The sequence below is a fragment of the Ambystoma mexicanum genome, chromosome 13, assembly GCF_040938575.1.
Source record: "Ambystoma mexicanum isolate Mex_15411 chromosome 13, UKY_AmexF1_1, whole genome shotgun sequence".
NCBI lineage: Eukaryota > Metazoa > Chordata > Amphibia > Caudata > Ambystomatidae > Ambystoma > Ambystoma mexicanum.
Genome location: NC_090938.1, coordinates 97,583,440 through 97,610,008, shown reverse-complemented (window position 1 = coordinate 97,610,008; position 26,569 = coordinate 97,583,440). Strand labels below are relative to the sequence as shown.

The window sequence follows — 26,569 nt, the reverse complement described above, 5'->3', positions numbered from 1 at the left end:
TGATGACCTGCCAGAGGGCTACTATTTAGATCATGAAGGGGGCCAGGGACCCTTGTTGGAAGGTGGGTTGCCGCGGGGTGAACCATATTGCCCACCTCTCCAGAAGAGACGTAACAGCCCGGAGCATCCCCTCTTATTCCTTCTACACCTCAACCCAGAGACGTTTTGTTGCACATTCTAACCACGCTGGTATCAGAAATTCACCAAAGACTGCCACCCACGCTGGGCCCTGCCCCGTCTGGAAGTCCACCAAGGCTGCTTTCCAAAAGTCCTTCTAGGTGCAAACATAAGTCAAAGGACCGTGTGGGTCCAAGAGGCCAACCGACACCACTGTGACTGTCTCCTCCACCTCTGGTGTTGACCCCGACAGGGGACCCCTGCAATGCACACAGATAAGGCGCCAGACACCGATGAAGCCGATGACTTTGTGCAGGTGGAAAGTGCCAGTAGGCGCGGATGACCCACACCGGTCCTCTCCACCAAATGAGGTCGGCTCCTTCCATTCGATGATGTCCAGGGCCTCTGCACCTTTTCAGCTGGTGCCAGGCGGAGGACCATCATGTCCGTTCCTTTTTTGGACGATATCTGGGATGAAGGCCTAGCTCTGTTGAAGAATCTGAGCACTGCCCCGCCCAAGCGGGACAGGTTCGAGAAGAAATGCATAGTCGTGGACTCAACCTCAAGTGCCTGAAGTCCCAGCCTTCACCTGACTCTGTGGTCTTAGACGCAGCCAGGAAACGCTCTGCAAATCTGTTGTTCTCGTCCATGGTACCCCTGGACCTAGAGGGGAAGAAGCTGGATGCTATGAAGAAGAGAATTACCTACACAGCTCCCAGCACCATTAAGGCTGCTAAAGCATTGGACACTGTATCGTGCTATGACTAGGAGCTCTGGTATAAGCTGGGCCCTATTCATGACTTCCTACCTGACGAAAAGAAGGCAGAAGTTCTTGAACTGTTCCAGGATGGGGGGTGGGAGGGGGGAGGTGGGAATCAAGCCAGAACAGTGGAGGTGGACATTGTAGACACCGGATTCGTCAGATGGGTAACAGAGTGTTTCTTCGTCGGCAGGGATGGCTGAAAGCCACCAACTTCAGGCCAGACGTTCAGTCGAAGGTGTTGGTCATGCCATTCAACAGAGATAACCTGTTTTGCAAGACGGTCAAAGAGTCGCTTCAAATCATCAAGACTGACACAGAGACAGCCCATTTGTTGGGCACCCTGCAGCAACGTCGGTCGTCATCCTTTCGTTCCTCAAGGGGAAAACCTGTCAGCTCCTTCAAGGGCTACAACACCCCTTATTGGTAGCTATCCTGCTCCACACCGCAGGAAGCATACAGAGGCCACTCGCAGGCATAAGGCAGCAGAGGACAGTGCCAGCACAACCCGCAGGGCAGGGCCCTGGCACCTAAACAGGCCTGAACCAGATGTGGACTTGGGGGCCCCCACTCTTACACCCTGATGGGAAACCGGCTGGTAAGGTTCGTCAGTACTTGGAATGCTGGATGCTCTCGAACAGGAGGCACACCTTGGAGTTCCAACGCAGGTGTCCTTGTATTCCCCCTGTAGCTCGACCATAACCGCACGTGGCGCTGCTGCTAGAGGAGGTCAAAGCAATGTTAAAAAGGGGGCGATAGAACCTGTTCCCCAGCACCTCTGGTGGGTACTCCAGATACTTTCTGGTGCAAAAGAAGACAGGAGGGTGGAGACTGATGCGGGACCTGCAGAAGTTCAGGATGGTCATGTTGCAGCACGTGCTCGGCTAACTGGAGGAAGGAGTCTTCCTGGCGTCTCTGGACCTGGAAGAGGCGTACTTCCACATCCCCATCCATCAGAAGCACTGCAAGTTCCTGCAGTTCGTAGTCCAGGGTCGGCACTATCAGTTCAAGGCACTTTCCTTCGGCCTGATCGGCCCACGAGTCTTCACAAAGTGCTTGGCTCCGGTGGCGGCACATCTTCATCTCAAGGGCATTCACGTCTACCCTTACCTGGGCAATTGTCTAGTTTGATCCTGCTCCCATGCTCTGGCGAGCCAGCACATGGCAAGGACCATGCCTCTACTGGCGGATCTGAGATTCTCCATAAATTATCCAAAGCCCTGCTTGCAGACACTGCAGAACCCTCTGTTTTTGGGGGCACGACTCAGTACAGTAGCTTGCCAGGCGGCTCTCTCGAAAGAGACAGTGGTAGTCATCCTAGGGAAGGTGCAGCGCCGGTCATCTGCACGGTTGTATACTGTGCAAGCCGTCAAGTCACTGTTGGGCATGATGTCCTCCTGCATCAACCTTGTCCTCCTTTGCAGACTACAGATGGGGCCTCTCCAGGAGTGTCTGGATATGAAATGGCTGCAAGTCTCAGGATCCTGGACGGACAAGATCCCCCTCAATGAGGAGTTCTAACGAGCAATACAGTGGTGGCGTGCGCTCTCAACTCACGCAAGAGGCCCCACTCCAAGTCCCTCCTTACCAGGAGACAGTCACCACAGGTGCTTCGCTGGAGGGTTGGGGAGCTCATACCTGGCAGTTGCATGCCAGAGGCCTACTGCAGCCAAAGGAAAAGACCCTTCACATCAACGTCCTGGAGCTTCAGGCTGTCTTCTGGGCTCTCAAGTCTTTCCTGTCATCGATGAGGGGCAAGGTGGTGAGGATCTTCACAGACAACACCACCACTATGTTCCACCACCATGTTCTGCATCCAGAAGCAGGGCGGGATGTGGTCTCCGGCTCTCTCCAGGGAGGCCCAGGATCTCTGACACTGGACCATTCGTCAGGACATATTTCTCGTCCCTTTTCACTTGGCGGGCAACAAGAACACCATTGCAGACTCGCTCGGCAGGGAACTACATTCTTGCCATGAAGTAGGAGCTTCACCAGGACCAGGAGGATCTTCTCTTGACCTTTTGTGACGGCAACGAATTCCAAGTGTCAGAAGTTCACCAGCAGGTTCCCACAGCCGAGGAGCATGGGGAATGCATTCTCGTTCCTGTGGGAGGGACTTTTCCTGTATGCTTTTCCTCTGTTCCCAGGGCCTCTTCAACGTGCACATGCTACGGCCATAAGTGGAAACATTTCTCTGTGTAGTGCCGGGCTCAGAAGATTACCCATCTGCATATCACAGCCCTGCAGCTCTAGCCATACCTGCTTTCCTTGGCCAAGGCTGGACTGGCTCATGCCTTTATCAAAGTGCACCTGGCCGCCATATCCTGTTACACCAGTGCTCCAGATAGGCTTTCTCTGTGGTCGCACAGACTAGTCAAGTAGTTCCTCAAAGGACTCTACAGAACATTTCCGCCGGTGAAAGCTCCTGCCCCGGCTTGGGAGCTCAATGTGGTTTTGACTAAGCCCTTGGGGGCTCCCTTTCAGCCAACCCTTTCAGCCAATGCATTAGGCCCCGCTCAAGTTTCTATCGAGGAAGATGTATTTCCTCATGCCGATAACTTCGACCAGGTGGGTCGGGGAGACCCAGGCCCTATCGTGTAAGAAGCCGTACTTGTCCTTCCACGCTATAAAGGTAGTACTGCGTACACACCCCACCGTATGCCGATGGTGCCGTTGGAGTTCCATCTCAACAAGTCGTTGGTGTTGCCTGGCTTCTTCCAGAATCCATAGTTGCCAGCGGAGAGGGCTTTGCATTTGCTAGATGTTGCTTGTGCTTTGAAGTTTTACATGGCACGCACAAAGAGCTTTCGGGAGATTTCTCAGCTGTTCATCAATTTTGAAGCTGTGAATCACAGAAAGGCCTTGTCAACGGCTACCATCTCCAGGTTCTTCGGCTGCCTCATGCACTGTCATCGACTGGCTAGCAGGCTGCTGCCAAGCCGGCCGAGAGCCCACTCCACCGGAGCCATTGCAGCAACGACAGCATTTCTCTCTGGTGTGCCTCTGCGCTACATTTGCAGTGCTTCTACGTGAAGCTCTACACACACCTTCACAAGGTTCTACTGCGCTGACAGGGATTCCAGGGAGGAGTACAGAGTCGATCAACCTGCTCACTTGAGGTGAGTCTGTTCCAGGGGGTAAGTTTATTGCTTCTGTTGAGCCTTGACACCTCCCGTGGTTGTGTATATGTACTGCTATGTAATCGTTATTCATGAGTATGTGAATCCATGCCAGAGCCCATGCTGGAGAAGGTTTAAGTTACTTACTTGTAACTATTGAACAATAGTTCCAGCATGGGTATGGCATGGATTCAAATACAAACCCTCCCTCTTCTTGGTTCATACTGCCACTTTACTTGCTTACCAAATCTGAAGATGACTACCAGGGGTGGAGCTTAGGGAGAGGACTGTCATTGGATGCGGGCAGTGTGACCCAGAGGACAGGGATTGGTTTTTTGGCGAAGTACAGTTTTTAAGCGAAAGTGAACGTTTTTTTGATTTACTGAGGATTCCCAGCCTGACGACTGGGAATATTCATGAGCATGTGAATCCATGCCAGACCCCCTTGTTGGAGAACAATAGTTTCAGGTAAGTAACTTACACCTTATTCTTCAGGGATCAGTTCATTAGGAAAGACTGAATACACCAAATTGTTAAAGATTGATAAATGACATCGCTTTTATGAAAACTGATTTTATAAATGGCTTCCTTGCAAAGTGACAACTGTAATGTCATGTTACTTAACTTAATGCTCAATAATATATATATGTAATAGGGCCACCCACAAACGTTAGTGTGCACAGAAAAGTAACATTCTAAAACAAGCAGTTTAATGTCTCTGTCTTGAAAAAACAATACATATATAAATATATATATTATTGATGGTTGACACCGTCAACCATCAATAATATATGGTTCTGTAGGGTATTCTCCCCTTTTTATATATGTAATGGTAGAACTGCTTTGTAAATTTACAAGTAAATAATACACTAAAATATCCTGAATAACAGCAGAAAATCAGTACATGTATTGTAAATGATTTCACATGTAAATGTAAGCATTGGGCACCAATAAACAGAATCGAATCATTAAATTGACACATATACAAAAATAAGCATAATTTATGCATTTTGGTATGAAATTGTAGAATTGGGTGGTGGGGGGGGCTTAGCGATACCAGCGTTTAACATGAATAAAATATAATCGCTGGACGTAAAGCAACATGCTACTTTTCATCCCAGTAAGTAGAAAGAATGCCAGGCCGTAGAGCCAATCAGAGTGGATTGGCACAATGATTCATCCACTTTGAATGGACAGAATATTCTAACTGCTCTGAATGGAAAGATTGACCTGTAATTTGATCCAATCAAAGCTGCCAGAAGATTCAGGTGAAAGCATGCGGGTGGGAGAAAGGGAATCAATAGAAATGTCCATGGATGCAATGGGCGCCACAACCGCGCTTGCATCGAGGTGGCTGTATGCATGTGGCGGCTCTTCAGCCCTGGTCTCTTCATTATAGTTCCTATTGAATCACACTATTTAACAGATACACTTTCATTTCACTTACTAATAAACCGAGTTTAAACGAACTCCACTAATGCAATACTCTGCACTCAAAGTAATGGGTATTAGAGCTTAAGTGTAAATATTCTCTCCGTGGGGGGGGGTACAGGGGGGGTAGTTTATGTCAAACATGGACTTTGCTTGGCCTCAGCTGGGAAAAGAGGACTACCCTATCCCCGTCCCAATGAGACAGCAATGCCAGTGTTCCGGGAAGCTGTGCACATCAGTAACGCAGCTACGAGGACCTGTGGTGGAGCAGGAATTCTCTTCCAAGGCGTGCAACCAGGCGTCACCTCAATAATGGGCCATTTCTGGGTGCATTGGGCTCACATTCAAACTTGCTTCCATGTTCTGTTTTTTGCTTCAAAGTATTAACTTATTTCCGTTTTTCTCTAGGTTACAGTTGGAATTGCCTCCGTCTACAAAATCTACAACATGGTCAACTAGGTCAAGAGTCCCTGCAAAATGTGGCAAATAGCTGGACTGCTTTTTGGAACGCCTTGTGGTGATCAGGTCTCGACAGCTATTAACCCACGATTCACATCAGTCGAAATGGCCATGCCAGTTATATACAGCCTTTGACTTTCCTAAATAATACATTCCCATACACCAGTATCAGGAGCCCTGTATCTCTGACTAGCCACATGTTTATTCTGCACATCTCGCGGTCAGGTTGTCTCGTGTCATGTTGCCCAGATGGAGGCCACGCTCTCTCGTGTCATGTTGCCCAGATGGAGGTCAGGGTCTCCGTGTCATTTTGCCCAGATGGAGGTCAGACTCACTCCGTCATGTTGCCCAGATGGTGGTCAGGCTCTCTTCGTCATGTTGCCCAAATGGGGGTCAGGCTCTCTCATGTTGCCCAGATGCTGGTCAGGCTCTCCCTTGTCATGTGGCCCAGATGCTGGTCAGGCTCTCCTGTCATGTGGCCCAGATGCTGGTCAGGCTCTCCTGTCATGTGGCCCAGATGCTGGCCAGGCTCTCCTGTCATGTGGCCCAGATGCTGGTCAGGCTCTCCTGTCATGTGGCCCAGATGCTGGTCAGGCTCTCTCGTGTCATATAGCCCAGATGGGGGTCTGGCTCTCTCGTGTCATGTAGCCCAGATGGGGGTCTGGCTCTCTCAGTCATGTTGCCCAGATGGGGGTCAGGTTCTCTTGCATCATGTTTCCCAGATGGACCACACTTCCTGACAGCATTTACTAGAATCATATCTGGTCAGTTTAAATAAATATCGGTAATCCTGACGCTTAAATCAATGGTATAGCCAATACTGTGAGCAGGCCTCAAAATGTTCACTTGCCACATGCTGTTGGCTAATGATAATGTACTGCTGGTGAATAGGAAATAGTGCGGGTGAGTGACTAGGACTGGCTACTAATTTCAACATTTAGATTTTTACCTGTGATGTACACTATACCTGGTTCCTTAGATGTGTGCGTGCTTCAATCATCTGCACTAAACACAGCTGTAGTCATGCATGAATTTTGTGATTGAAAATGTGGAAATACTTCATTGAATGTTCAAAGAAATTTACTGGGGAATCGTTAGGAACTGGGCTCCTGTTACGCATACACTTTGGTGCATCTAATATTTGATCCCCAGACATGAGGAGATCTAAAGCTTCCTTTTCTGTCCCACTCAGGTCTTGTAGGCCAAGGCCATCACGAACCCCTGTCCTAGCTACCCCTCTTCTGACGAGTGTTCAGGTCTACGCAGGAGCTCGTAATATTCCCTGAAAGCGCTACTGAAGTCCGTATTTTGTTATATCAGCACCTCCGCATTTCCATGTAAGATCAACACTATCCTCGGCTTCCGTGGTTAATCCAGCTAGTACTGTTCCTGCCTTTTCCCTATATGGATCCAGAGCACGGTATGCCTTTTCTGTTAACCATTGTGTGTAGCCCGAAGGATAGATTCGAATGTAAACCCGAAGCCACAGGGATGATGGGGTGATTAGGTTAGGATTCACTCAGGTCCCCAAAATACCAAGTTGAAAAGTACCTGCTGAAGATCCATCGTCTCTTTTTCCGTTTCTGGAAGTCGGGAGGAACCCCTCTACTAGGATAGGTTTTCGGGACTTCCATGCGTTTCTAAGGGGCACACTCTATGGAGATCAGCAGCCTTGGTGGTCGGCCAGGGGCCAATGCAATGTCTTGACACAGAATCGAATCAAAAGTCAAGGGATTTGAATGGCTTTGGGCAAAAAACTGAGTTTATAAGGTCACTGTACAGACTATATGTGGATATCACCATCAAATATTGTACTGAAAAATCAAGACCATACAGAAGCAATAGCATCCTGCTACTTACTGTACACATTGCATTTGGACCATTCACTATTTTATGAAAATGGAATCTATGTATTATAAAAGTCAAAGGTTATTTGCTTTACGATTCTCATTGCCCAAAACGTTCCAGCATCAGTTCTGCCATTCACCGACGGGTAAGCCTAGCACGTGGGTCCCAGGGATAAACCAGCCTAAAATAAAATAAATGTATGCCAAGGATCTCCTCTCCTGTGCTGCTTGCCTCAGCACAGAGAGAAGGGCTGCTTCACTATCACCAAGTAAATGAGGGAACCGCCTATTCAAAAGGGATACAAGTGAGCTAGTAGATACGGACATGGACTCCCATAACTAACCGGCGCATTGTCCATGTCCACTACCACTACCCCCACGCACTGCGGGGGCCCATTTCACCTCCAGGAACAGTGCTGCCCTACAGTCTCCCACCCAGCACTTGCACCACTTCGCCCAATAAGTGCAGCCAACAGCGCTCAGAGGACGGATATCCTGGATGAAGCTGAATACCTAGACCTGTGGAGCCTCTCTGGAAATGGCCTTACCGGTTCCCCGCACCATACTTCCCTAGAACAGACTGACCAGGTGTTTGATCTGTGTGCATCAAGACCTCGGGCTTTGCATTTTGCCTTTCCCCCTCTCTTAGAGGGCTTGCCCAAATTATGGAATGCATTCCACACCTGATCCCATGACATGCCATTACGTGGGTAATAACACTAGACCATGCCTAATTTAGGAGCAGGATTCTCTTTTAGGAACGAGTCAAACGCATGAAGATGCACTGTTGTAATATAAGTTATCGGCTCAAGTGCACCGCAGGCGACCTCAAGTCTTCGAAGTTCCTGCAATGAGCACCACCGGTGCCTGGGCAGTTCATGGCCATTACTAGTGCTTTCAATTGCGCGTGTAGATCTCCCTGTGCTACAGCCTGCTTCGAACAAGCCCTAAAATAGTGTTTGACAGGGTCCGATTCTACCTGACCCCGGATAGAAGAGAGCAACTTAGTTCACTCAATCAGCTTTCGAAACCATAATTAGCACCATGTAAAATTCTAGAGAATTCAGCAATCTCATAAGAAAGGCAAGAAGACCACGGTCACTCACAAAGGGCAGACCACTGGAAACAGGTCTTCTTTCCAAATTAATAATGGAATCCAGTCATTGTAATTCTCATCCCTTAATCGTCTTGGAAGCGTCATTACTGTCTAGACTGTTTGACCAATGGATATACAATCGATCTCTTACCCAACGGCAGTAAGGGAAATAATGTCACTTTGGTGATTAAATTACATACGCGGAGGACTAGTTCATATGCGTGTGTCGATGACAAACTTGGGAAATCAAAAGATACACAATGAAGCTATCGGGGAGCTCCCCGCCCCCACCCTTGATATATGCTGTTTATTAAAAAATGACTTTTCTTTAGAAAATACTCTTTCTAGATTAGGAAGCAGGAGGGATTTAGTAGGTAAAAGTCATCTTTTACCACCAGATAAAGTTAAATCCTTTTAAAGAAGGAACATTGCATAAGAGCAAACACTTTTATGCATATCGGGCATATCATTGGAGAGTGGAGCAAGTAAAACACTACTTATTTCATGAATCGATGAGGAGTTTTGTATTGATTAGGATATATGACGCAGTACGAAACCCGCCACCAAAGAGGGAATGGAGAAACGAGGCAACGTACTGTGGTCCGGTATTAAGCCCGTTCCTGGTCTCAACAGTAGAAGGACCTTCGTTCCTCCCGCTTGGATCAGCTCAATGGCTCGGGTGTGGGTGATCCCTTGCGTAGGTTCTCCATTGATTTCAACAATCTGGTCACCAACCTAAAAGAAATCAATTCAAATCAGGTTAAGAGTTATCAAAAACATCTGCTTATACAACTGTATTTAGTTATGATGTCTTGCAATGATATAAATAGAAGAGATAACACACAATGTTTTCATCACAAGATGGAAGCCTAGACCCATACTTTGGACACACTTTCGTAATGTAACACATGTTGCTAGAGCAATGGCCATCGACTTGTGTGTCTGATTCTTTTAGGGGTGCGTTTAATAGACAATATAAGCAATGCTCACATTTGGGGGGGGGCACGTCATCAGTATTTTGTTTACGAAGGGTGAGACTAACCGTAAAACATTTGAATACCACTCTGCTAGAGTAATCAAATGTCAACGGTGTAGTGAATGGCTAATGACATTTTAAAGGTTGCGTCCTTCTTACTATTGTTTAAACAACTCCTGAAGCTAATATACACAACGCAAACATCTTTGCGCAGGCACTTTACTGCAGTTGCGTATAGTGGACGGTGTGCCGTGAAGGGGAACATGTAATGCACATTTCTGGGTGCAGCCCTGGTTACCAGAGGGATTGACAGAAACAAGCATCACCTCTGCCGAGGGCTCCCCATTCACTGACCCAAGCAGGCGCAGGGGAAGAAGCAGAACCTCTGCCGAGGGCTCCCCATTCACTGACCCAAGCAGGCGCAGGGGAAGAAGCAGAACCTCCGCCATGCGCTTCCCATTCACTAACCTAAGCAGGCACAAGGGAAGATGCAGAACCTCTGTCGAGGGCTTCCCATTCACTGACCCAAGCAGGCGCGGGGGAAGAAGCAGAACCTCTGCCATGGGCTCCCCCATTCACTGACCCAAGCAGGCGCGGGGGAAGAAGCAGAACCTCCGCCATGGGCTCCCCATTCACTATTTGTATTTATTTGTATTTATTTTATTTATATAGCGCAGGCCAGGCCCAAGGGCAACCGGGCGCATATCTTAGTCAAACAGTTACATAATATTTACAAGTAAGGGACATTACATATAATCACAATAGTCCTGACCGATTGCGACAAGTAAACAGTAGGAGTTACAGATCAGACATAGATCATCAGTGCAAGTAGGGTCCCAGCTGGCCCATTCAATAAAGAGGAGCAATTGTTAGTAGGAAGTGACTAACCAGAGCTTGGCTTTGTGTTTGAATTGGTTGAATGAAGGTAGGGTTCTGATCAGAAGTGGTACGGTGTTCCAGAGCTTGGCTGCCAGGACAGGGAAGCTGGTGCCTCCAGCAGATTGAAGCTTAAATCTGGGGATCGCAAGACCTTGGTTTTGCACAGATCTGAGTGCTCGTGCTGGTGTATAATGAGTGAAGCGTGAGGCTAGGTATGAGGGAGCTTGGTGGTTGATGCATTTGTAGGTGAGGGCCAGTGCTTTCAAGGAGATCATTTGGGCGACTGAGAGCCAGTTGAGGTTCTTTCTGGTTTCTGAGATGTGGGCAGATCGAGGGATGTTAAGGGCTGCTCTAATGGCATTATTTTGGGTCGTGTGGAGTTTATTAAGATTACCCTGGTTGATGCCCTGGTATAATGCATTACAGTAGTCCAATTTGGACATGACCAAGGTCCTGGCCAAGGTGATGCAATTCTGGGCCGTGAGGAAAGGGCGGCAGGCTGAGATCAATTTGCAGGTGTAAGCAGACGCGGAGGCCACTGCATTGGTTTGTCTAGTGAGTGTCAAGGAAGCGTCCAAGTATATGCCCAGAGTTTTGGTGTCTTTGGATACTTTAAACAGATTGCCGTCAATGTTGAAGGAGTCGAACAGGTGACTTAGTTTGTTAAGTCTCTGTTGAGTGCCTAGGATGAGAAGCTCAGTCTTGTCATCGTTGAGGCACAGTTCATGCTGGGCCATCCATGCCTGTATGACAAGGTAAATGTCATTAAGGGCTTTGGAATCAGTAATGTAGTCACCAGTGATGGGTATGAGTATCTGGGTGTCATCAGCGTAGTTAGTGTAAGTGACACCCAGATAATCAAGCACGTCAAATAAAGGTTTGGTGAAGACATTGTAAAGAGTTGGGGAGACGCAAGAACCCTGCGGGACTCCACACGGGACTGGTGTGGGATCGGCCGATGCGGTAGGAGAGAAAACTCTCATGTGCCTATTGTCAAGGAATGACCTGATCCAATTGGATGCATTGTCAGAGAAGTGGGCCGCTGACTTCAGATGCCTGCATAGTATTTGGTGATTGACCAAATCAAAGGCAGCTGATAGATCCAGTAGTAGTAAAAGGGCCAGTTTACCGTTGTCTTTAAGGTCATCAATTTGAGTTTTGAGATCGAGTAAAGCTCTTTCAGTCCCATGCTTAGGTCTGAAGCCGGATTGTCTTGAGCCAAGGAGGTTATTAGTTTCTAAGTAATTCTGAATCTGCAGGTAAGCTGCTCTGTCGAGTATTTTAAGTAGGAACGGTACGGTGGTAATAGGTCTATAGTTAGTTGGTATTTCAGGGTCTAGTGTCTGTTTTTTTAGGAGGGGGATAACCCACGCGTCCTTTAAGTTATTAGGTACCGTACCTGTTAGGAAGGAGGAGTTAATGAAGGCAGTTATAAAGCGAGCAAGGTCGTGTGCTGCTTCCTTGATGATGGGTGCTGGACAGGAGTCCCCTTGGCAGTTGGAAGGTTTTAGATTGCGAATGATGTTTTCGACCTCAAGGATGGTGAGTGGGGTGAAACTAAAAGGGGTGTGAGTAAATGGGGCCGTTGGAATATGGGAGGGTTTGGTGAGGGGGTTGGAGAGTAGGGTATTTTGTTTGGCGTTAATTTTAGATTGCAAAGTGGTAATTTTGGCGAGGAGGGCGTTTTGGATGTTATTGCACCATTTGCTGTCTTTAGTGCAGGTGTCAGGCGCCGGGGATGGTGATTCCAATTCTTTAAGGATTTTAAATAATTCCTTAGTGTTGGATTCCGCTTGAACGATGCGTTGGTTATAGGTCTCCTTTTTGGCTTGTAGGATCGCCTCTTTGTAGTTATGGGTAGTAATGATGAGGCGATCTTTGTTAAGGTCGCATGGGTGAATCTTCCAAAGTGATTCAGCCTTACGTTTTTCTTTGCGTAGAATTCTTAGCTGCGGTGTGAACCAAGAGTTCAGGTAGGCCTGTTTGGCTTTCCGTAGTTTGAGTGGTGCTATATTGTCAATAGCTTTGAGCAATGTTTGAGTGAAGATGTCTACTAGGGCTGTGGGGTCGTTATGTTGGGACACGCATTTGTTCAGGATGGGAAGGATGAGAGGGAGGAGTTTATCCTTAGTGATGTCTTTTTTGTTCCTAGTGGGAATGGCTGGAGCTATGGTAGGAGCAGTGTGGGGGTTGGTCGCTGGTAAGTGGAAGGTGATAATGTGATGGTCGGACCAGGCGCAGGCGTGGTTGGAGCTTATGGTTGTGTTGCAGTTAAGGTCAGTAATCCAATCGAGCGTCCTGCCCTTAATATGGGTGGGTTCGTCAATGCGTTGTTGGAAGCCTAAATTAGCTAATGTGGTAGCTACTTCAGAGGCCAAGTGATCCTTAGTGTCGGGAAGGCCCAAGTTGAGGTCGCCTAGTAGCAATAACTTCGAGTTGGGTTTGGTATTGACGGTCAGAATGGCCGTGATCTCATCTATGAAAGAGCCAAGTGGTCCTGGAGGTCTTTAGATAAGGTGGATGGTGGCAGTGTTGGTAGGAGATAGGGTGAGTTTCACAGAGAGGGATTCTGCGGAGCTGAGCTCAGTGTTGGGGATGGTTCTGAGAGTGATGTTATTTCTGTGTATAAATGCGACTCCACCTCCTTTAGATGTAGTTTGACGGTCCGCTCTAGTGATAGAGTAACCGATGGGAATGGCGAGGGTAAGGAGTGGGCCAGAGGCAGCATGTAGCCAGGTTTCCGTAATGGCTAAGAAGTCGAGGTTTTGAGTGGTGATAGGGTCGGAGATGTCCAACGCGTGGGCTGTAAGAGATCTAGCATTGATGAGGGCGCCCTCGAGTTCTTTGGCAGGGAAGGTACAAGGCGGTGGTGGTATATTCTGTGTAGTGGAAGTGTTGAGTGTGCTGGGTGCTCGCGGCACAGGGGGCACGGGGCAATCTGGATCCCAGTCTAAGATTCCTGACTTGGAGCGTGCACGGTTGATTAGGTGTGGGTTTGGTGGCAAAGTGATGGAGCCATAGGGCAGGGGCATTAAGGTATGGCTTGCTGAGGGGCATAGTGAGAGAGAGTGGGGTGGCGTAACAGTGGTTAGACTTAGCAGTACTGTGGGTGGGGGGCAGAGCAATGTGGCAATGGTGAACCCTACTATGGTAACAAGAATTGGGTGGCTGGCAAATGACAGTGGCCGCATATCGTGAGCCAAGTGTCGTAGCCGACTGTGTAATGGAGTAAGGGAACACTGGGAGGTATGTGGAGGGGTTCTGCGCTGGTCAGGGGTGGAATCCACCAGGCGGTGGCAATCCACGTGCAGTTTGCTAGGTGAATGCATGTGCAGATGGTAATCAGAAGGCAGTGGTTCAGCTAGTCTGGCAAGGAAGGTGAGGAAATGCAATCAATGACTGGAGGCCGAGGTTCAGCTAGTCTAGCAGGTGGGTACATGAGCAGAAGCAGAAGCAGAGGGCATGTGCAAGCAGGTACAGTGGACCAAATGGGTTCACCTAAATGCAGAATTCACAGGTGGGCTAGAATGGCATGTGCAGGCAGGTACTGGAGACCAGAAGGGTTCAGCAAAATGCAAAATTCACAGGTAGGCTAGAATGGCATGTGCAGGCAGGTACTGGAGACCAGAAGGGTTCACCAAAATGCAAAATTCACAGGTAGGCTAGAATGGCATGTGCAGGCAGGTACTGGAGACCAGAAGGGTTCACCAAGAGAATAGGCAAGCTGGAGGTACAGCCCTGAGGCAATCACAAAATAATAGTAATTACAGGCAAGCAGTCATGCATGTAGCATTCAGTTGATATGATTAATCACAGTATCACAGCGTTCTACTAGTGTAGGTGTAATAGCTAACTACTGTAGGCACTAACCAATATTGCAGCTGCTCTTGGGTTAAGTGTGAGCTGGCTGGGTTAACATGGGCGATGGTTATGGCAGAGTACTGCAATACATAATAAGTGGATAGCAATCGAGATAAACACAGTGGACCACTGCAGAACAAATGCGCTCTTGGATTATAAGGATAGTGTAGTAGCACTATGTATAGCAGTCTGTGATCAGGATACAGTATCTAGGAGTCTTACCAGGTCACTGGCTAGGTTGATGGGTGGACATTTGGATCCTTGGACAGGCAATTGGGCATAGCGACTGGCCCCGGGCTCCGTTTGGCTCGTGACAGGCTCAGGACAGAGCCTTCGTTCTCCGCCTTAGTGCGGACGCCGGCTTGCGCCTGCCGGTGGGTCGGCGTACTTGATAGGCTGTGGGGCAGCCAATCAGTGGACCGCTTGGGTGAGGGGGCTGAGGGCTCTACAGATCGGCCATCTTAGAGTGGTCAGGCCGCATCCGAGCACTGAGGCATTTCAGTCGGCAAGGAAATGCACGGCAATATGGTGGAAGGCACGGTGGGGATAACGCACGTTATGTGCAGCAGACACGCTCCAGTGGGTAGAGGGCGGAGGGTGGACCCCAGGCTCACCTCCTTCTTTGTAGATGGGCTCCAGCTATGAGGGGGGCACTGCTCCAGCAGTGTGCCTCGAGGGGGGAGCTCCTGCTCCAGGCGAGGGGGGCACTGCTCCAGCAGTGTGCCTCGAGGGGGGAGCTCCTGCTCCAGGCGAGGGGGGCACTGCTCCAGCAGTGTGCCTTGAGGGGGAGCTCCGCCAAGGGCTCCCCATTCACTGACCCAAGCAGGCGCAGGGGAAGAAGCAGAACCTCTGCCGAGGGCTCCCCATTCACTGACCCAAGCAGGCGCAGGGGAAGAAGCAGAACCTCTGTCGAGGGCTCCCCATTCACTGACCCAAGCAGGCGCAGGGGAAGAAGCAGAACCTCTGCCGAGGGCTCCCCATTCACTGACCCAAGCAGGCGCGGGGGAAGAAGCAGAACCTCTGCCGAGGGCTTCCCACTCACTGACCCAAGCAGGCGCAGGGGAAGAAGCAGAACCTCTGCCATGGGCTTCCCCATTCACTGACCTAAGCAGGCGCAGGGGAAGAAGCAGAACCTCTGCCGAGGGCTCCCCATTCACTGACCCAAGCAGGCGCGGGGGAAGAAGCAGAACCTCTGCCGAGGGCTTCCCACTCACTGACCCAAGCAGGCGCGGGGGAAGAAGCAGAACCTCTGCCATGGGCTTCCCCATTCACTGACCTAAGCAGGCGCGGGGGAAGAAGCAGAACCTCTGCCGAGGGCTCCCCATTCACTGACCCAAGCAGGCGCAGGGGAAGAAGCAGAACCTCTGCCATGGGCTTCCGCATTCACTGACCTAAGCAGGCGCGGGGGAAGAAGCAGAACCTCTGCCATGGGCTTCCCATTCACTGACCTAAGCAGGCGCAGGGGAAGAAGCAGAACCTCCGCCGAGGGCTCCCCATTCACTGACCCAAGCAGGCGCAGGTGAAGAAGCAGAACCTCCGCCGAGAGCTTCCCATTCACTGACCCAAGCAAGCGCAGGTGAAGAAGCAGAACCTCTGCCGAGGGCTCCCCATTCACTGACCTAAGCAGGCGCAGGGGAAGAAGCAGAACCTCCGCCATGGGCTACCCATTCACTGACTTATGCAGGCGCAGGGGAAGAAGCAGAACCTCCGCCGAGGGCTTCCCATTCACTGACCTAAGCAGGCGCAGGGGAAGAAGCAGAACCTCCGCCATGGGCTCCCCATTCACTGACTTATGCAGGCGCAGGTGAAGAAGCAGAACCTCTGCCGAGGGCTTCCCATTCACTGACCTAAGCAGGCGCAGGGGAAGAAGCAGAACCTCCGCCATGGGCTCCCCATTCACTGACCTAAGCAGGCGCAGGGGCAGAAGCAGAACCTCTGCCGAGGGCTTCCCTTTCACTGACCTAAGCAGGCGCAGGGGAAGAAGCAGAACCTCTGCCGAGGGCTCCCCATTCACTGACCTAAGCAGGCGCAGGGGAAGAAGCAGAACCTCCGCCGAGGGCTTTCCATTCACTGACCTAAGCAGGCGCAGGTGAAGATGCAGAACCTCCACCATGGGCTTCCCATTCACTGACCTAAGCAGGCGCAGGGGCAGAAGCAGAACCTCTGCCGAGGGCTTCCCATTCACTGACCTAAGCAGGCGCAGGGGAAGAAGCAGAACCTCTGCCGAGGGCTCCCCATTCACTGACCTAAGCAGGCGCAAGCGAAGAAGCAGAACCTCCGCCGAGGGCTCACCATTCACTGACCCAAGCAGGCGCAGGGGAAGATGCAGAACCTCTGCCGAGGGCTTCCCGTTCACTGACCCAAGCAGGCGCAGGGGAAGAAGCAGAACCTCTGCCGAGGGCTTCCCGTTCACTGACCCAAGCAGGCGCAGGGGAAGAAGCAGAACCTCTGCCGAGGGCTCCCCATTCACTGACCCAAGAAAGCGCAGGGGAAGAAGCAGAACCTCTGCCGAGGGCTCCCCATTCACGGACCTAAGCAGGCGCAGGGGAAGATGCAGAACCTCTGCCGAGGGCTCCCCATTCACTGACCTAAGCAGGCGCAGGGGAAGATGCAGAACCTCTGCCGAGGGCTCCCCATTCACTGACCTAAGCAGGCGCAGGGGAAGAAGCAGAACCTCTGCCGAGGGCTTCCCATTCACTGACCCAAGCAGGCGCAGGGGAAGAAGCAGAACCTCTGCCGAGGGCTCCCCATTCACTGACCCAAGCAGACGCAGGGGAAGAAGCAGAACCTCTGCCATGGACTTCCCATTCACTGACCTAAGCAGGCGCAGGGGAAGAAGCAGAACCTCTGCCGAGGGCTCCCCATTCACTGACCTAAGCAGGCGCAGGGGAAGAAGCAGAACCTCTGCCCAGGGCTTCCCATTCACTGACCTAAGCAGGCGCAGGGGAAGATGCAGAACCTCTGCCGAGGGCTTCCCATTCACTGAAGAAGCAGAACCTCTGCCGAGGGCTTCCCTTTCACTGACCTAAGCAGGCGCAGGGGAAGAAGAAGAACCTCCGCCAGGGGCTTCCCATTCACGGACCTAAGCAGGCGCAAGGGAAGATGCAGAACCTCTGCCGAGGGCTCCCCATTCACTGACCCAAGCAGGCGCAGGGGAAGAAGCAGAAACTCTGCCCAGGGCTTCCCAATCACTGACCTAAGCAGGCGCAGGGGAAGATGCAGAACCCCTGCCGAGGGCTCCCCATTCACTGACCTAAGCAGGCGCAAGCGAAGAAGCAGAACCTCCGCCGAGGGCTTCTCATTCACTGACCCACCCATTCACTGACCCAAGCAGGCGCAGGGGAAGAAGCAGAACCTCTGCCGAGGGCTCCCCATTCACTGACCTAAGCTGGCGCAGGGGAAGAAGCAGAACCTCTGCCATGGGCTTCCCATTCACTGACCCAAGCAGGCGCAGGTGAAGAAGCAGAACCTCTGCCGAGGGCTTCCCATTCACTGACCTAAGCAGGCGCAGGGGAAGAAGCAGACCTCTGCCGAGGGCTCCCCATTCACTGACCCAAGCAGGCGCAGGGGAAGAAGCAGAACCTCCGCCATGGGCTTCCCATTCACTGACCCAAGCAGGCGCAGGTGAAGAAGCAGAACCTCTGCCGAGGGCTTCCCATTCACTGACCTAAGCAGGCGCAGGGGAAGAAGCAGAACCTCTGCCGAGGGCTCCCCATTAAACTGACCTAAGCAGGCGCAGGTGAAGAAGCAGAACCTCTGCCGAGGGCTTCCCATTCACTGACTTAAGCAGGCGCAGGGGTAGAAGCAGAACCTCTGCCGAGGGCTTCCCATTCACTGACCTAAGCAGGCGCACGTGAAGAAACAGAACCTCTGCCGAGGGCTCCCCATTCACTGACCTAAGCAGGCGCAAGCAAAGAAGCAGAACCTCTGCCATGGGCTTCCCATTCACTGACCTAAGCAGGCGCAGGGGAAGAAGCAGAACCTCCGCCATGGGCTTTCCATTCACTGACCTAAGCAGGCGCAAGCGAAGAAGCAGAACCTTTGCAGAGGGCTTCCCATTCACTGACCTAAGCAGGGGAAGAAGCAGAACCTCTGCTGAGGGCTCCACATTCACTGACCTAAGCAGGCGCAGGGGAAGAAGCAGAACCTCTGCCGAGGGCTTCCCATTCACTGACCTAAGCAGGCGCAGGGGAAGAAGCAGAACCTCTGCCGAGGGCTCCCCATTCACTGACCTAATCAGGCGCAGGTGAAGAAGCAGAACCTCTGCCATGGGCTTCCCATTCACTGACCTAAGCAGGCGCAGGGGAAGAAGCAGAACCTCCGCCATGGGCTTTCCATTCACTGACCTAAGCAGGCGCAAGCGAAGAAGCAGAACCTTTGCAGAGGGCTTCCCATTCACTGACCTAAGCAGGCGCAAGCGAAGAAGCAGAACCTTTGCAGAGGGCTTCCCATTCACTGACCTAAGCAGGGGAAGAAGCAGAACCTCTGCTGAGGGCTCCACATTCACTGACCTAAGCAGGCGCAGGGGAAGAAGCAGAACCTCTGCCGAGGGCTTCCCATTCACTGACCTAAGCAGGCGCAGGGGAAGAAGCAGAACCTCTGCCGAGGGCTCCCCATTCACTGACCTAATCAGGCGCAGGTGAAGAAGCAGAACCTCTGCCATGGGCTTCCCATTCACTGACCTAAGCAGGCGCAGGGGAAGAAGCAGAACCTCTGCCGAGGGCTTCCCATTCACTGACCTAAGCAGGCGCAGGTGAAGAAGCAGAACCTCTGCCATGGGCTTCCCATTCACTGACCTAAGCTGGCGCAGGGGAAGAAGCAGAACCTCTGCAATGGGCTTCCCATTCACTGACCTAAGCAGGCGCAAGCAAAGAAGCAGAACCTCTGCCATGGGCTTCCCATTCACTGACCTATGCAGGCGCAAGCGAAGAAGCAGAACCTCTGCCGAGGGCTTCCCAATCACTGACCCACGAAAGCGCAAGGGAAGAAGCAGAACCTCCGCTATGGGCTTCCCATTCACTGACCTAAGCAGGCGCAGGGGAAGATGTAGAACCTCTGCCGAGAGCTTCCCATTCACTGACCTATGCAGGCGCAGGGGAAGAAGCAGAACCTCTGCCGAGGGCTCTCCATTCAATGACCTATGCAGGCGCAGGGGAAGAAGCAGAACCTCTGCCGAGGGCTCACCATTCACTGACCTATGCAGGCGCAGGGGAAGAAGCAGAACCTCTGCCGAGGGCTCCCCATTCACTGACCTATGCAGGCGCAGGGGAAGAAGCAGAACCTCTGCCGAGGGCTCCCCATTCACTGACCTAAGCAGGCGCAGGGGAAGAAGCAGAACCTCTGCCGAGGGCTTCCCATTCACTGACCTATGCAGGCGCAGGGGAAGAAGAAGAACCTCTGCCGAGGGCTCCCCATTCACTGACCTATGCAGGCGCAGGGGAAGAAGCAGAACCTCTGCCGAGGGCTCCCCATTCACTGACCTATGCAGGCGCAGGGGAAGAAGCAGAACCTCTGCCATGGGCTTCCCATTCCCTGACCTAAGCAGGCGCAAGGGAAGAAGCAGAATCTCTGCCGAGGGCTCCCCATTCACTGACCTATGCAGGCGCAGGGCAAGAAGCAGAACCTCTGCCATGGGCTTCCCATTCACTGACCTAAGCAGGCGCAAGGGAAGATGCAGAACCTCTGCCGAGGACTCACCATTCACTGACCTAAGCAGACACAGGAGAAGAAGCAGAACCTCTGCCATGGGCTTCCCATTCACTGACCTAAGCAGGCGCAAGGGAAGATGCAGAACCTCTGCCGAGGGCTCCCCATTCACTGACCTAAGCAGGCGAGGGTGAAGAAGCAGAACCTCTGCCGAGGGCTTCCCATTCACTGACCTAAGCAGGCGCAGGGGAAGAAGCAGAACCTCTGCCGAGGGCTCCCCATTCACTGCCCTAAGCAGTGCAGGTGAAGAAGCAGAACCTCTGCCATGGGCTTCCCATTCACTGACCTAAGCAGGCGCAGGGGAAGATGTAGAAACTCCGCCATGGGCTTCCCATTCACTGACCTAAGCAGGCGCAGGGGAAGAAGCAGAACCTCTGCCGAGGGCTCCCCATTCACTGACCCAAGCAGGCGCAGGGGAAGAAGCAGAACCTCCGCCATGGGCTTCCCATTCACTGACCTAAGCAGGAGCAAGGGAAGATGCAGAACCTCCGCCGAGGGTTTCCCATTCACTGACCTAAGCAGGCGCAGGGGAAGAAGCAGAACCTCTGCCGAGGGCTTCCCATTCATTGACCTAAGCAGGCGCAGGGGAAGAAGCAGAAACTCTGCCGAGGGCTCCCCATTCACTGACCTAAGCAGGCGCAAGCGAAGAAGCAGAACCTCTGCCATGGGCTTCCCATTCACTGACCTAAGCAGGCGCAGGGGAAGAAGCAGAACCTCTGCCGAGGGCTCCCCATTCACTGACCTAAGCAGGCGCAGGGGAAGAAGCAGAACCTCTGCCGAGGGCTCGCCATTCACTGACCTAAGCAGGCGCAGGGGAAGAAGCAGAACCTCTGCCGAGGGCTCCCCATTCACTGACCTAAGCAGGCACAGGGGAAGAAGCAGAACCTCTGCCGAGGGCTTCCCATTCACTGACCTAAGCAGGCGCAAGGGAAGAAGCAGAACCTCCGCCATGGGCTTCCCATTCACTGACCTAAGCAGGCACAGGGGAAGAAGCAGAACCTCCGCCGAGGGCTCCCCATTCACTGACCTAAGCAGGCGCAGGGGAAGAAGCAGAACCTCTGCCGAGGGCTCCCCATTCACTGACCTAAGCAGGCGCAGGGGAAGAAGCAGAACCTCTGCCGAGGGCTCCCCATTCACTTGCCATGGGCTTCCTATTCACTGACCTAAGCAGGCGCAGGGGAAGAAGCAGAACCTCTGCCGAGGGCTCCCCATTCACTGACCTAAGCAGGCGCAGGGGAAGAAGCAGAACCTCTGCCATGGGCTTCCCATTCACTGACCTAAGCAGGCGCAGGGGAAGAAGCAGAACCTCTGCCGAGGGCTTCCCAATCACTGACCCACGAAAGCGCAAGGGAAGAAGCAGAACCTCCGCTATGGGCTTCCCATTCACTGACCTAAGCAGGCGCAGCGGAAGATGTAGAACCTCTGCCGAGAGCTTCCCATTCACTGACCTATGCAGGCGCAGGGGAAGAAGCAGAACCTCTGCCGAGGGCTCTCCATTCAATGACCAATGCAGGCGCAGGGGAAGAAGCAGAACCTCTGCCGAGGGCTCCCCATTCACTGACCTATGCAGGCGCAGGGGAAGAAGCAGAACCTCTGCCGAGGGCTCCCCATTCACTGACCTATGCAGGCGCAGGGGAAGAAGCAGAACCTCTGCCGAGGGCTCCCCATTCACTGACCTAAGCAGGCGCGGGGGAAGAAGCAGAACCTCTGCCGAGGGCTTCCCATTCACTGACCTATGCAGGCGCAGGGGAAGAAGAAGAACCTCTGCCGAGGGCTCCCCATTCACTGACCTATGCAGGCGCAGGGGAAGAAGCAGAACCTCTGCCGAGGGCTCCCCATTCACTGACCTATGCAGGCGCAGGGGAAGAAGCAGAACCTCTGCCGAGGGCTCCCCATTCACTGACCTAAGCAGGCGCAAGCGAAGAAGCAGAACCTCTGCCATGGGCTTCCCATTCACTGACCTAAGCAGGCGCAGGTGAAGAAGCAGAACCTCTGCCGAGGGCTCCCCATTCCCTGACCTATGCAGGCGCAGGGGAAGAAGCAGAACCTCTGCCATGGGCTTCCCATTCACTGACCTAAGCAGGCGCAAGGGAAGATGCAGAACCTCTGCCGAGGGCTCACCATTCACTGACCTAAGCAGACACAGGAGAAGAAGCAGAACCTCTGCCATGGGCATCCCATTCACTGACCTAAGCAGGCGCAAGGGAAGATGCAGAACCTCTGCCGAGGGCTCCCCATTCACTGACCTAAGCAGGCGAGGGTGAAGAAGCAGAACCTCCGCCATGGGCTACCCATTCACTGACCTATGCAGGCGCAGGGGAAGAAGCAGAACCTCTGCCGAGGGCTTCCCATTCACTGACCTATGCAGGCAAAAGGGAAGATGCAGAACCTCTGCCGAGGGCTTCCCATTCACTGACCTAAGCAGGCGCAAGGGAAGATGCAGAAACTCTGCCGAGGGCTCCCCATTCATTGACCCAAGCAGGCGCAGGGGAACAAGCAGAACCTCCGCCATGGGCTTCCCATTCACTGACCTAAGCAGGCGCAAGGGAAGATGCAGAAACTCTGCCGAGGGCTCCCCATTCACTGACCCAAGCAGGCGCAGGGGAAGAAGCAGAACCTCCGCCATGGGCTTCCCATTCACTGACCTAAGCAGGCGCAGGGGAAGAAGCAGAACCTCTGCCGAGGGCTCTCCATTCAATGACCTATGCAGGCGCAGGGGAAGAAGCAGAACCTCTGCCGAGGGCTCCCCATTCACTGACCTATGCAGGCGCAGGGGAAGAAGCAGAACCTCTGCCGAGGGCTCCCCATTCACTGACCTATGCAGGCGCAGGGGAAGAAGCAGAACCTCTGCCGAGGGCTCCCCATTCACTGACCTAAGCAGGCGCAGGGGAAGAAGCAGAACCTCTGCCGAGGGCTTCCCATTCACTGACCTATGCAGGCGCAGGGGAAGAAGAAGAACCTCTGCCGAGGGCTCCCCATTCACTGACCTATGCAGGCGCAGGGGAAGAAGCAGAACCTCTGCCGAGGGCTCCCCATTCACTGACCTATGCAGGCGCAGGGGAAGAAGCAGAACCTCTGCCATGGGCTTCCCATTCCCTGACCTAAGCAGGCGCAAGGGAAGAAGCAGAATCTCTGCCGAGGGCTCCCCATTCACTGACCTATGCAGGAACAGGGCAAGAAGCAGAACCTCTGCCATGGGCTTCCCATTCACTGACCTAAGCAGGCGCAAGGGAAGATGCAGAACCTCTGCCGAGGACTCACCATTCACTGACCTAAGCAGACACAGGAGAAGAAGCAGAACCTCTGCCATGGGCTTCCCATTCACTGACCTAAGCAGGCGCAAGGGAAGATGCAGAACCTCTGCCGAGGGCTCCCCATTCACTGACCTAAGCAGGCGAGGGTGAAGAAGCAGAACCTCTGTCGAGGGCTTCCCATTCACTGACCTAAGCAGGCGCAGGGGAAGAAGCAGAACCTCTGCCGAGGGCTCCCCATTCACTGCCCTAAGCAGTGCAGGTGAAGAAGCAGAACCTCTGCCATGGGCTTCCCATTCACTGACCTAAGCAGGCGCAGGGGAAGATGTAGAAACTCCGCCATGGGCTTCCCATTCACTGACCTAAGCAGGCGCAGGGGAAGAAGCAGAACCTCTGCCGAGGGCTCCCCATTCACTGACCCAAGCAGGCGCAGGGGAAGAAGCAGAACCTCCGCCATGGGCTTCCCATTCACTGACCTAAGCAGGCGCAAGGGAAGATGCAGAACCTCCGCCGAGGGTTTCCCATTCACTGACCTAATCAGGCGCAGGGGAAGAAGCAGAACCTCTGCCGAGGGCTTCCCATTCACTGACCTAAGCAGGCGCAGGGGAAGAAGCAGAACCTCTGCCGAGGGCTCCCCATTCACTGACCTAAGCAGGCGCAAGCGAAGAAGCAGAACCTCTGCCATGGGCTTCCCATTCACTGACCTAAGCAGGCGCAGGGGAAGAAGCAGAACCTCTGCCGAGGGCTCCCCATTCACTGACCTAAGCAGGCGCAGGGGAAGAAGCAGAACCTCTGCCGAGGGCTCGCCATTCACTGACCTAAGCAGGCGCAGGGGAAGAAGCAGAACCTCTGCCGAGGGCTCCCCATTCACTGACCTAAGCAGGCACAGGGGAAGAAGCAGAACCTCTGCCGAGGGCTTCCCATTCACTGACCTAAGAAGGCGCAAGGGAAGAAGCAGAACCTCCGCCATGGGCTTCCCATTCACTGACCTAAGCAGGCACAGGAGAAGAAGCAGAACCTCCGCCGAGGGCTCCCCATTCACTGACCTAAGCAGGCGCAGGGGAAGAAGCAGAACCTCTGCCGAGGGCTCCCCATTCACTGACCTAAGCAGGCGCAGGGGAAGAAGCAGAACCTCTGCCGAGGGCTCCCCATTCACTGACCTAAGCAGGCGCAGGGGAAGAAGCAGAACCTCTGCCATGGGCTTCCCATTCACTGACCTAAGCAGGCGCAGGGGAAGAAGCAGAACCTCTGCCGAGGGCTTCCCAATCACTGACCCACGAAAGCGCAAGGGAAGAAGCAGAACCTCCGCTATGGGCTTCCCATTCACTGACCTAAGCAGGCGCAGGGGAAGATGTAGAACCTCTGCCGAGAGCTTCCCATTCACTGACCTATGCAGGCGCAGGGGAAGAAGCAGAACCTCTGCCGAGGGCTCTCCATTCAATGACCTATGCAGGCGCAGGGGAAGAAGCAGAACCTCTGCCGAGGGCTCCCCATTCACTGACCTATGCAGGCGCAGGGGAAGAAGCAGAACCTCTGCCGAGGGCTCCCCATTCACTGACCTATGCAGGCGCAGGGGAAGAAGCAGAACCTCTGCCGAGGGCTCCCCATTCACTGACCTAAGCAGGCGCGGGGGAAGAAGCAGAACCTCTGCCGAGGGCTTCCCATTCACTGACCTATGCAGGCGCAGGGGAAGAAGAAGAACCTCTGCCGAGGGCTCCCCATTCACTGACCTATGCAGGCGCAGGGGAAGAAGCAGAACCTCTGCCGAGGGCTCCCCATTCACTGACCTATGCAGGCGCAGGGGAAGAAGCAGAACCTCTGCCGAGGGCTCCCCATTCACTGACCTAAGCAGGCGCAAGCGAAGAAGCAGAACCTCTGCCATGGGCTTCCCATTCACTGACCTAAGCAGGCGCAGGTGAAGAAGCAGAACCTCTGCCGAGGGCTCCCCATTCCCTGACCTATGCAGGCGCAGGGGAAGAAGCAGAACCTCTGCCATGGGCTTCCCATTCCCTGACCTAAGCAGGCGCAAGGGAAGAAGCAGAATCTCTGCCGAGGGCTCCCCATTCACTGACCTATGCAGGCGCAGGGCAAGAAGCAGAACCTCTGCCATGGGCTTCCCATTCACTGACCTAAGCAGGCGCAAGGGAAGATGCAGAACCTCTGCCGAGGGCTCACCATTCACTGACCTGAGCAGACACAGGAGAAGAAGCAGAACCTCTGCCATGGGCTTCCCATTCACTGACCTAAGCAGGCGCAAGGGAAGATGCAGAACCTCTGCCGAGGGCTCCCCATTCACTGACCTAAGCAGGCGAGGGTGAAGAAGCAGAACCTCTGCCGAGGGCTTCCCATTCACTGACCTAAGCAGGCGCAGGGGAAGAAGCAGAACTTCTGCCGAGGGCTCCCCATTCACTGCCCTAAGCAGGCGCAGGTGAAGAAGCAGAACCTTTGCCGAGGGCTCCCCATTCACTGACCTAAGCAGGCGCAGGGGAAGAGGCAGAACCTCTGCCATGGGCTTCCCATTCACTGACCTAAGCAGGCGCAAGCAAAGAAGCAGAACCTCTGCCATGGGCTTCCAAATCACTGACCCACGAAAGCGCAAGGGAAGAAGCAGAACCTCTGCCGAGGACTTCCCATTCACTGACCTAAGCAGGCGCAGGGGAAGAAGCAGAACCTCTGCCGAGGACTTCCCATTCACTGACATAAGCAGGCGCAGGGGAAGAAGCAGAACCTCCGCCATGGGCTACCCATTCACTGACCTATGCAGGCGCAGGGGAAGAAGCAGAACCTCTGCCGAGGGCTTCCCATTCACTGACCTATGCAGGCAGAAGGGAAGATGCAGAACCTCTGCCGAGGGCTTCCCATTCACTGACCTAAGCAGGCACAAGGGAAGATGCAGAAACTCTGCCGAGGGCTCCCCATTCACTGACCCAAGCAGGCGCAGGGGAAGAAGCAGAACCCCCGCCATGGGCTTCCCATTCACTGACCTAAGCAGGCGCAAGGAAAGATGCAGAACCTCTTCCGGGAGCTTCCCGTTCACTGACCCAAGCAGGCGCAGGGGAAGAAGCAG

General features: G+C 53.1%; 1 protein-coding gene across 2 annotated transcripts in view; it reads right to left on the bottom strand.

Annotated features, from left to right (window-relative positions):
- MAGI3 (membrane associated guanylate kinase, WW and PDZ domain containing 3) overlaps positions 1-26,569 on the bottom strand; it is a 1,006,442-nt gene that overhangs the window by 8,691 nt on the left and 971,182 nt on the right. For both annotated transcript variants that reach the window (XM_069633359.1, XM_069633360.1), the window contains exon 20: positions 9,426-9,564. In XM_069633359.1, coding sequence (XP_069489460.1) covers positions 9,426-9,564 — 139 coding nt within the window. The remainder of the gene's footprint in view (positions 1-9,425; positions 9,565-26,569) is intronic.